At 34.7% G+C, this 11,511-nt stretch overlaps 1 protein-coding gene across 1 annotated transcript; it reads right to left on the reverse strand.

Moving 5' to 3' along the window:
* Positions 1-472: 472 nt before the first annotated feature.
* On the reverse strand, positions 473-7,536 carry LOC132550845 (uncharacterized; the record flags this gene model as incomplete). Its single annotated transcript, XM_060214938.1, has 3 exons — positions 473-578; positions 5,269-5,397; positions 7,353-7,536. Coding segments are annotated over 3 exons (419 nt in total), but the record flags the coding sequence as incomplete, so codon positions are not given.
* Positions 7,537-11,511: the final 3,975 nt, after the last annotated feature.

Genomic DNA, 11,511 nt, shown 5'->3' on the forward strand with positions numbered 1-11,511 from the left:
CATCTAATTTTAAGTTTGTATTTGATGTGACTTTTGTATAATATTTGAATCATGAATTGAATCGTAAGTTAAGTATTTCATGGAGATCTATAGTCGAATTCATGTCTTCCATGTAGTGTCATCTCTCATTTATTTGAAAGTTTGAGTAAATCGACAAAAATATAATCAAAGATATTGAGATGAGACATTTCCTGACCCTAGATTCAGAAACGAATATAGTTTGAATTTTATTTTAATTTACGTTCGCGCATTTTGCTTCTCGTTACGATATGTTTTTCCATCACTGCCACACACAGGCTGAAACATTGCAGCTCATGTACTTTGAAAAGGGGGAATGGAAGGGGGAGGACATGGCCATTCTCCTTCACAAGCAATCTTGATGTTCCTGTACAAAAAGAATCAGACAGTTGACGGAGCATGAAAAAACAAAAATAATTAAGCCAGTGTGAGGAGACTTTCTTATGTATGTGACTTATTCTAGAGATCCGTCGATGACACACACTGGTTTAGACTCTGGATCTGGCAGGCATGCACAGACACGACAAGCGCATTTGCCTTTGCGAACAACACCGACGTTCCTATGAATAAATCAGGTTAACCAGGTTTATCATCATGATGATAGACCACGAGAAGTACAAAGTACAATCCTGACTAAATTTTGAAAGCTAGTAAAAATGACATGCAATTGATACAAGAGAACGAAGTTTTATTTCACGAGATGCCGGTTTAATACATATACCAAATATGGAGAATCTATTTGTTTTCGCGTACCGTTAAATTATTTTCACACAAATAATTTACCAGCTTAACATTTAAATATTTCGTATTTGGTTGATTTGATCTAAGAGCTTATCAAAACAGGTCAAATAGACCATAGGAACATCTTCAACATCCCACCATACCAAACCGTATGGTGTTTACAATTCATTCAATCTTCTATGACCAGTTCCCAGTATCACGATATTCGTGCAAGATATCGTAAATAGACAGAGTCATAACGCACAAAAAAAAAAAAAAAAAAAGTTGCTCTCCCGACAGTGTTTGCAGTAGCATATTGGGATTGCACCCACATACAATATAGGAAAAAAAAACCACCTTAGCGCACTTGCATGGAAGAGGGAGACCTCAAACTAAGGAGAATATTCCTGAGCAAAGTGCAAATTCAAGATGCGAATGAGTAATTCACATGCTAATAATAATGGAATAACGTAGTAAAAAAAAACACACACACACAAATAAAATAATGATAGAGGAAAACGCCTTTTTTTCTGTAAACATTAATACATAAATCGGGGTGTTTGGAGTAACCATTATTGGTATATGTTTCAACACTTGTTGTACCCACCTGTCGTTGTAATTGGCTCGATCAGTGCAAAAACAACACGAAAAATACCAATGTCATAATTATCATAATCCAATCTCAAATTCAATAAAACAAAAGCAAAATATGAGAAATGAATGATTTTCACGGAAACCGTCGAAAAAAAGTGCGAGAAGAATAATACTAGGCGTTCCGGAAGAGTAAGCGTCTTCTGAATAAAGAACTACAACCACAATGTAAATCTTGGTCGATCCACGTAAGTAATGTCTGTTTTCAAAAGAGAACGAGGTATAGTACATCAACGGAAATAACAAGAAAACTAACGATTATCAAACATGTCCAGCTACATATCCGTCCACAAACCAATATATTTTTTCTCAATGAGATAAATATTACGATAGTACCATCCTCCATATATTTTAGAAAATTTCCGAACAAATTCTTTTACAGTAAGAAACGATTACAAGCAATCGTTGCATTTCTGTATGAAATATTTAACATTATTGTAAATACAGAATCGATTCGAGAGCACTATAAAACACTTCCATTTAAACAATTTACTGTAACCAGTTAGGGTATACAGTTATGAAGCCAATCCGGGTGCAAGATAAATAACATGGGCCGTACATTATCGCCGAAGATGTATTCATATACTTGAACGGATAGGCGTTCATAGCCTGATATACTCCCACCAGTTTTTGAATAGACCTAAACGGAAAACTGCTGGTAGAAAGGAAATATTTATCTCTGAAGTGTTCTATTATATCGTTTCTGATATTCCTCGTTTTAGATAGGACATCATGCGTTTTCAAGAATACAAACATGTTTTCATTTTTCAAATATTTAGGAAGTAATCAGGTATATCCTCTGTAATATATACTAAACAAAAAAAGAAAGGTAACACTACTTTATTCTGTGATTAATTAATTAACCCTTCATAAATCCTTACCAATCATGTACGAATAAAGTAATTGATCAATTCGGATAAAACTGCAGTCATGGTTCATTATAAAACTTTGCGTTCAGTTGATTTTATTCGACTGTAAAGGACGTTGGGGTCAATTTCAAAGGTAACACCATTAGTAACATTAGTAAACAGCATTGTTGCGTCGTCGCATGGAACTCGTAAATCGGCGGATAATTCGAGGAGAGATGTTGTTCCATTCAGCGATCAAGGCTTGGGCCAGCTCCTGCAAGTTTGACGGCTGATTTTGACGTTCTCTCACGCGTCGCCCAAGAACGTCCCAGACATGCTCAATCGGTGACAAATCAGGTAATTTAGATGGCCAATCTAACACCTGTACGTTATTCTGCTGCAAGAAAGTTCTGCTGACGCGACTGGTGTGCGCTGGTGCGTTATCCTGTTGAAAAATGGCGCCAACGCCACGGCGTCTTAAGAATGGCAGAACCACTGGTCTTAAAATTTCGTCCCGATATCGAATGCCGGTTAAATTGCCATTTAACACAACAAGCCTGGTACGAGTCCCCCTACAAATACCACCCCAAACCATTACACTTCCGCCGCCAATGCGGTCCCGTTCTGCGACGCAGCAGTTCGCAAAACTCTCCCCTCGTCGCCTCCACACTTTGCGCCTTCCGTCACCGTGTTGCAGACAAAACATGGACTCATCTGAAAACAGAACATTGTTCCATTGTCGTAAGGCCCAACGACGGTGAAGACGGGTCCAGTTACGCCGATTATTACGGTGACGTCGCAACAAATTGTGTCCAGTGTAGGGACGCCGCGCTTTCAATTGGTAGGCCCTCAACCTGTTGCGGACTGTTTGGGGAGACACACGACGCCCAAACAATGTCCTTGTAGTCTCTACTGCGGTTACGAATCGATTGCGCAAGTGTATTAATCGTATATGACGGTCATCCATGGCGGTCGTTTTACGGGGTCGGCCGCTTCGGGGACGATCGGATGTTGACCTAGTTTGGTTTAAACGACTTACCAACTGGCAAATTGTCTTAACACTGCAACCAAAATGCCGTGCAACTCGACGGCGAGACTCCCCAGCCTGGATCATGCCTACAGTCCTTTCGCTCTGTGCTTGTGACAGCCGTGGCATAATGATAAAGTTGATAGATAGCAAGATTCGGTGATTTCTAAGTCTTAAGGATCTAAGGAACAGTTGTCAGTTTGAATGTTTATGAAAGTCAAGCGAAGATACAAGTTAGTCGCAGAAAACCTCATGCAGCTCTTTCGCTAATACAGACTTTTACGCTTGAATGATTTTGGTAACCCCCTTGGATTATGTAATGTAAAACATTACCATTTTCTAAAATTGCACAAACGTCATTTTGTTTTCACTCATTTACAGGTATTCGCCAAGGAAACATGTTAACCTTTCTTTTTTTGTTGAGTATATATTGCGTTATGTCACACTATTAGGTACATGATGAGACTGGAAGCCTATATTGTTCTATTGTGCCAATACCTACGAGGCTTTATGACGACAAATGCGTTATAAAGCTATTACGGAAAGAGAAATTGACTAAAGGATATTTTTGATTTAGGTGTCAAATCATTCTTATAAAATCTTGTTCAAACAATAGCTGGCAAAACTCAGTTGAAAAGGTCTTTGCATTCATATTCAATTCACATAAATACTTGTCAGAGTTCTTGTAAAATCGAAAACCAAAAACTTGTTTCTTACTTTTGATATGCAATTTATTCATTATATGTATGAGGTAAGGGAACAGCATCCCCTCAAAAGTATAATTAAACCAGAATTCAATATTTGGTATGAAGTTTTAGATACATATGTAAACTATAAACACCAGTGTTGTTGTAGATGACAAAATATACATCATAAATATATAGTAAAATCCGAGTATAACGAACATAACTTGGTTTATTTTATGCTTATGACATCATTTCTAATGTTTCCTGGGAGTCGTTATAACCGTGTTTCACTGCATGATCACACGGTCATTATCTTTTATCAACACCATCACCCTGTTCCTCTTGCCTTTAATATACCATGAAAGATCAATGAATGGAAATTAATGAAAAAGTCTGCCTTGTCTGTTCCGCATTGGCAGTTCTGTTGCCTTGTCAATAATATCCAAATCACATTTTCTTTACATTCCATTTATTTGTGCTCTAAAATTATACTGGAAGAAAAAAATATTCGTATTTATTTCTGCAACATCCTATGACATCAGATTGATGTGATATGTCTTTTACGTACGCTTATCATGAAAGTTATTATATTGCATGGTTTTGTTTTTGAAAATTTGAGAAATTGCATTTGAAAATGAATGTTTTTTGTATAAACCAAATAACTTGGAATATTTAAGAATGTGTTTCATGATATCGTTACAAAATGGCTTATCCTGTCTACACTGACATTGCGCTTCACACTGGTTTGAGTACGTTGGCTCGTCAGGGGCAAATATTTCTGGACACACGCACAGGCAAGGAAATTTACCATCAAACAAAATATTCACGCCTCTATTAACAGGAAAATAACAGATATAGTATAGGTAATTGTTAACATTGGATTCTTGCTTTCGGGATAATTTGACAAAATGAAACATAACCTTTGCATACCATCACGATCAACATCTTAACACTTACATATGTAATTGAACATGAACATCTTTTTGAGGAAAATTGATCTGCGAAGACATTGCTGTGCCTCAATATCGCCAATATGTTGCAGGTCTGCCATCTACCATTTGAAAAACCAAACAAATCTAATGGAAATGAGTCCTAGGTCAGGTAGCAAATGCCAAGTGAAAATTTAGTCATTAATTTTGTGATATCTGTAACTGAAACTACAGTAAATACCCCAATGAGAATGCTTAATTATGAAATTATCATTGATAGTTTAAAAGTCGTGGCCCGAGGGTGATATTAATTCAATAAGAAATTCGGTTGACGTTAACGAAAGAATGAAACTGTTATTTTTCAATATTTCAATATTATACGTACCCACAGGTCGCTTCGCGCTGGTTGTTGTATGTTATTCCGTCGGCTCCAGATACAGGCAAACGTCTCCAGGACACCTGCACTGGAGAAGAGCTGTGGACAAGGACATTTCTCCATGCAAGCTATCTTCGCATTTCTATAATATAATCATCGTTTTTGTCATTCAATGTGAGGCTCTGCCCCACGCTCCAAACGTATATCCATTTTGCACTTAACTATCGTGTTTTGTGTTGGGGATAATTTGACATTTTACACTTAGTTCAAATATCATCACATGATCTATAACCACATTAAATCGAAAATTTCATTTTAAAAAGTATTTTCAAAATCGTTACCCTCGCGTGAAAATAATACGAAGGTTGTTAGTTTTGTGGGTACTATCTAAGCTTTATTCTTAGAATAAATTACGAAAAATAAAACCGAACATAATTAATATTTATACAGAAATTTGATGTACGTTTCAGAGATTCCATAGGAAAGACATTCTTCTTTAGCCTAGAAATTCTTATTGATAAGTTTACATAAATTGGAGTAATTCTACTCACGCGCATTGTGCGAACCACATATTGTTATAATCTTTGCCTTCCGTATCACAGACCGTGTTTATATCTTTGGTACAAAGACACGTGCTCTTGCAAGGACACGCTCTATTACGCTGCATTTTCGTTCCTCTATCAACGAAATGCAATGTTAGTATGATACAACAGTATATTCTGCACCGAAGCGTATGATAACTTCCTGTGAAATGAAGTAGAGGAAGTTTTCGTTTGTTCCACATTCTGTTGCGACAATTTGTGACAATGATTCAGCAGTTTAATGAGATATTGTTGATCTTTATTGTTAAAAATGATCAACATTTTTTTCGTGTCTTGTCTTGTCCTGTTCTCATGGGTATTGAAATACCAAAAAATAAGAAATTTGCTCTTCTGTGTTATGTGTTACAAAAATCCTGTGTTAGCACGCTTAATCGTTTCGAAAGGTGACGTAACATTCTTGGTGGAACCATATACATGAAGGGAGTCGTCGATGAAACAATAAACACTGAAACTTCCGGAACACCTGGTTTTAAAGTCATTGTCCTTTTTCAAGAATATCAGTGTCAGTGTTTCTTTGAGTCATTTTTAATTTCAATCTGTCTGAAGACTTCGTCAACATGTATGTACTTGTTATGTTTATGAACACAAAATTATACCATGCTTCGGATATGCCAAACATGTGACAGTGCCGACTAAGTATAACTTATTCAATACTTTGATATAATCGTATTTTGTTAGATTATGACTATAATTACAAAAGGAGAAAGTTTAAGCAAACGTTCGATACAAACTGTCAAGAAAAATGTTATCTGGAATGAAACTAAGTTATTAAGAGCACACATAAATTTCAAAAAGTATCCTTAAAACACAGGAAAAGTTCCAATAAGTCAGCATAATCGTAATCCAAACTCAAATTTAATAAAACTTAACTTCAATAAAATAGAAATAAAAGAAAGATTTACACACAGGTTCATGAAATAGTACAAGGAGATATCTAGAAATTGACAATTTACAATAGAGAAATTGAAATCATCACGTTTATCATACAACTTGATGAAAAGCTGTCCATGCTGGTTTCGTTGTAGCAAAGATCTAGACAAACGGCCGATGAAGAAGCTTTTGGATGAATTCAATCTCGTATAAAAAAAAGTTAGCCGACTGAGGGGCATGGTCAGTTCCAATAGGTATGCCAACAGCTTGTTGGAAGATCTTACCACAAAACTCGACGATCAAGTTGTCAACCAGAAACGAAAGCTCACATAACCGGAGAACGAAGGCGTTCTTTCAGTTTAGAATGGAGTAGGGTGGTGTACAGACTGGAAAAATCAAATGTTCTTATAGAAGAAATGTTTTTAAGAAGAGGGTGTTAAAGATTGGAGTTCTTTAAAATACACATACAATAATGTTATATTAATTCCACATTTTAAGTAAACAATATCACAATACTGCAACCCAGATAGTATAAGGAATGGTAGTAAATAGTTTTGATAAAAGGATTGATTGAATAACTAGACAAGTCTGCATTATAAAATAGAGTGAATGGTCAGAAACATACGCGCATTTAGCTAAGCACTTATTCCCGTAATTTTGCCCGTCTTTCCCACAGATTGGATTGTAATTATTTGGGCAAGAACACTTTCCAACACATGGACAGATTCCACGCCAGGTTACGGGTGTTCCTCCGTAAAGAAAATGTTCTATGTTTGAGTTTTGTGCATTATCTTTGACGGCTTTTCGTACTGATATACCACAAGAGAGAGGAACGTAACGGGTAAAAGACAGTAATTGTATCCCTGGCCCATATCAATGTAGATAAATTCTTTCATTTCAATGTCATTCCTGTGAAGCAGAATCGCTTAATGAGTACATTTATTTTGTCAATATCTATACGAGAAAAGATCGAAAATATGTGTTTAGCTAAAAGCATGCGTTATTCATCGTATGAATTCATCGCCTTTCCAAAATTGAGAACATCTCTACGGCCTTACTTTTCCATTCAATATATTCAACATAATGTTTACCTATCATAAGACAAGTCTTATTTGAAGAAAGAATTTCTAATGCTATCTGAATATTAAAGAAGTTATCACATTCATAGTAAATGTATATCTTTTAACCTTACCTTGATTGTACCTACATATATTGCCCGTGTACTCACGCGCATTTTGTCAGGCACTTGTTGTCGTATGTGTATCCATCATTTCCACACACACACGACCTACACGTTTGCGGCATTTACAAGACATTTTACATGGACACTCTCCGACACACTCAGCCGGAACCTTTCTGTAACTAGAATTTTAATTACCAATACCATCTTATTTACCCCATTTGACTTTAATCATCAATGGAGTGTGACAAAAAGGAATCAATGAGACTTTTGTCGCCCGTCCACAAAGGGATCGTATACTACAAATTTTAAGTAAAATCATTCTCGTGGTGGTTGAATGTTGGCAGCTTATCTTGCTACAAGCGTCCGAGTATACTGTACTTCATTTATTTTTCGTGGGGAATTAATTTTTGTTGACTTTTGTCGTTACTCTAAATCCAAAAATTCATATCTCCAGGAACTGTTAAAATCAGCATAAGTTCCTTTTTTGAGCTTTATTTATCCATGAAATAAAATAATCACAGATCTTTATTTGAAAGACCTTAAAATTAATTCCCACGAAAATATATGACTTCACAGTATGTTTAATTTTTACTTCTGTGAATTCAAAACATGCGATCTGCATCATATATATACAAGACGCTGATACTGAATGATGAGGAATGATGTTGCGGAATAAAACTTTGTAGCATTTGAGTTTGAATGCAGTATTTGAACACTACATGTTCATTAGTCATTAAACGCAATATGCTATAATTTCATAATCAAAAGCATCATATTATAAAGAAAGGAAAGGGGACCGCTGGGGATTCCAGGACAGTCGTCGTGTCAAATAAAATACTACGATTATGTGTTATTTGTTCTATAACTGGATGATGACTACAATCTGTGCGATTGATAATTAGAATGACGTCTGTCTGCTACAATTACATCATTATGATTGACATGTCATGTAAATTATATGCATATGGACCATAGATACAGTGTACATTCCAGATATCATTTCAAAATATGTCTATGTCATGAAATTATTTAGATTTTTCCCCTTTGTTATTGCATATTGGAAATACTGAAAATAATGCTCATCGAAAAAAAAATCAATAAAACGATAAACTGTCTATCATTTTAATGCAAGGTGTAAAGACTGGACGTAATGTAGGTCACTATATTTCTAAAATGACGCCATATCACGGTCTTGTGATCTAGACTGTATTTAAATTTCTGTAAAAACAATGCGATGAAAATTTTTTTAATAGACTGCCATAATTCAAAATATATAGTCTTATAGAGTATTTCACATTATAGACATATTCACTTACCGGCAGTGAACAAAACATATGTTATCGTGGGCTTTTTTATCAGCACCACATGCGGGTCTGTAGATTTTGGGACAAACACGTTTTACAGTGACCATCATAGACGACCACGTAATCCCTGTACAGCACGTATGTAAACAGACTTAAAACATACTAATTATTATCATATATCACTGTTGTATCTTTTGATGTACTAATAAAATAATATATCAACTATTTCCTATATATAGAGATTGAACAGAGAAAATAAGGGATAACTTTAAATGAAATGAATGCTTTCGAAGTATTTCAATAATGAGAGAGAATGGTGCAGTTTAATCAAACTTAAATTCATCATTTAATTGTCAACACAACAAATTAAGACCACATGTTGTATAAACATCTCATTAAAATAACGTTACACATTACTTACCGTGTAGACACACACTTGTTTTCGAATTCGATGGTGTTCACATTTCCTGAAATGTTTCACAGTGTCAAAAAGACAAGCCAATATCCAAAACTTCACATATTGATTAAATCATAATGTCAGTGTAACTTCTGAAGTATTTTTAGGTTTAAGTGTAACTAATGTTCCGTCAGTATTACTAAAGTTCCAGCTAGATTTCAACGCTTAATAAACCGCAGAATTAACGAGATGACTTAAACGGATAAACAGCTATATAGTTCAATCTGATTCACTTTTTCGCATTAACTTTATCAATGAGAGACCTCGCATTCGAAAATTCTGTAGACTTGTATGGGTTTTATTTTCCTTTCCCTTTCCCTTTTCTCTAAAGATAATTGATAAACAGAAAAATAAAATTTCCTTTTTAATTTTAAATCAGCTTTTACTTTATAAATAATATCAAAATAACAAAAAATGTCCTTGTTATATAATATATACGAGGGTGGTAGAAAGAAAATGGCATATCATAACACAAAACAAATATACAGTAAGCCTTTAAAAATCTTTCCTGACACTGCTACCGTGGAAAGAAGAACCGTTGACGAACATCCTAAGTGTAAATGACATTTTTAATGCTGATGATGATTCAATAAGGAAAAAAAATGAATAATTCATTAAATGAAAAGCAATCTACTGTATACTGGGAAACAGCCAATCTGGGGTGTATCGTCGTCGTATTAAAAGTGTTCGCCCTTAGTTGAATTCGGCCTATATGCACGTAAAAATTAATTCAGTCATTACATAAAATTTTAGCTTAACATTAATTTCCACCCTTAATGAGAAAGGGCGAAACGATAAACTGCAGCGAAATTTCACCTCTTTAAACAGTATATAAATAATATATAGACACTGTTTGTAATTAACAACAGGTATCTGAATTCTCATCATATAATTACAAACCTTTTACGTTTAAACAGCTTTAACAGCTAAATCCTTTCAGTTCGGTGACAACAATATTTCCTGACCAGTATAAATTGTCTCTTCAATGCTAACTTTAATGCCGAAGTTGCAATTTAAAAAAAAAACAAAAAAAAAACTTACAGCTGTTTTGCTAATTTAACTAATCACGTAACAGTTTGGTTATTTCTGACCAGAGTATTGATGTATGTTTGCATGGATGGAATCGTACTGCCTGTCGCGCCTACCTTTAAATACAGAAATGTTATTTAAATGTATCAATCAATCACTACAAAATATGAAGCAAATTTATTTTGATTGAGTTTAAATTTGATGTTAGATAATAGTTTATTGTACATTTTTACATTTTAAAATAAAATCCAAAAATAAAATGTCGGTCAAAATCAATTTAGATAGAAATATCGAACGACTGACCACGATTTGCTAATTGAGTAGAATATAATTATGTTGATTTAGTATTTGTTGTAAGTTTAAAAAACACTCGTTAATAGAAATGAAAAACAACATGTAATGATAACGCTAATCTATAGAGGAAGCTGCCAGATACCAATGCTCATGATACATTGTATATGCAGATATTGAGTGTTGTCAACAGCGACCTGCATTCATTGTAAGTATAAGAAGACTATTTCTCTAGAAATCGGCGGAACTTTGATATACATGTTTACCCTAAAACACATCTGAGAAAGAAATATTGGGGATAAGGTACTTAAGAAGGAGAAAGAATGAAAAGATAAATTATTTTTAGGAGGATTTATACTAAAGGATACGATAGTTCTTTTATAATATATCGACGCTAGTCATGCCTTCAATTAAAAACTTCCGCCTTGTGTTAATTTTTAAATGACAGTATCATTTTTTTTTCAATCTATATTAGATAATTACCAGATGTAGTAAATGAAAAGCTTGGCTCGGCTTTTAT

Source organism: Ylistrum balloti, unplaced genomic scaffold (assembly GCF_031769215.1).
Source record: "Ylistrum balloti isolate Yb309-2 unplaced genomic scaffold, AGI_CSIRO_Ybal_v1 Utg370152, whole genome shotgun sequence".
NCBI classification, from domain to species: Eukaryota; Metazoa; Mollusca; class Bivalvia; order Pectinida; family Pectinidae; genus Ylistrum; species Ylistrum balloti.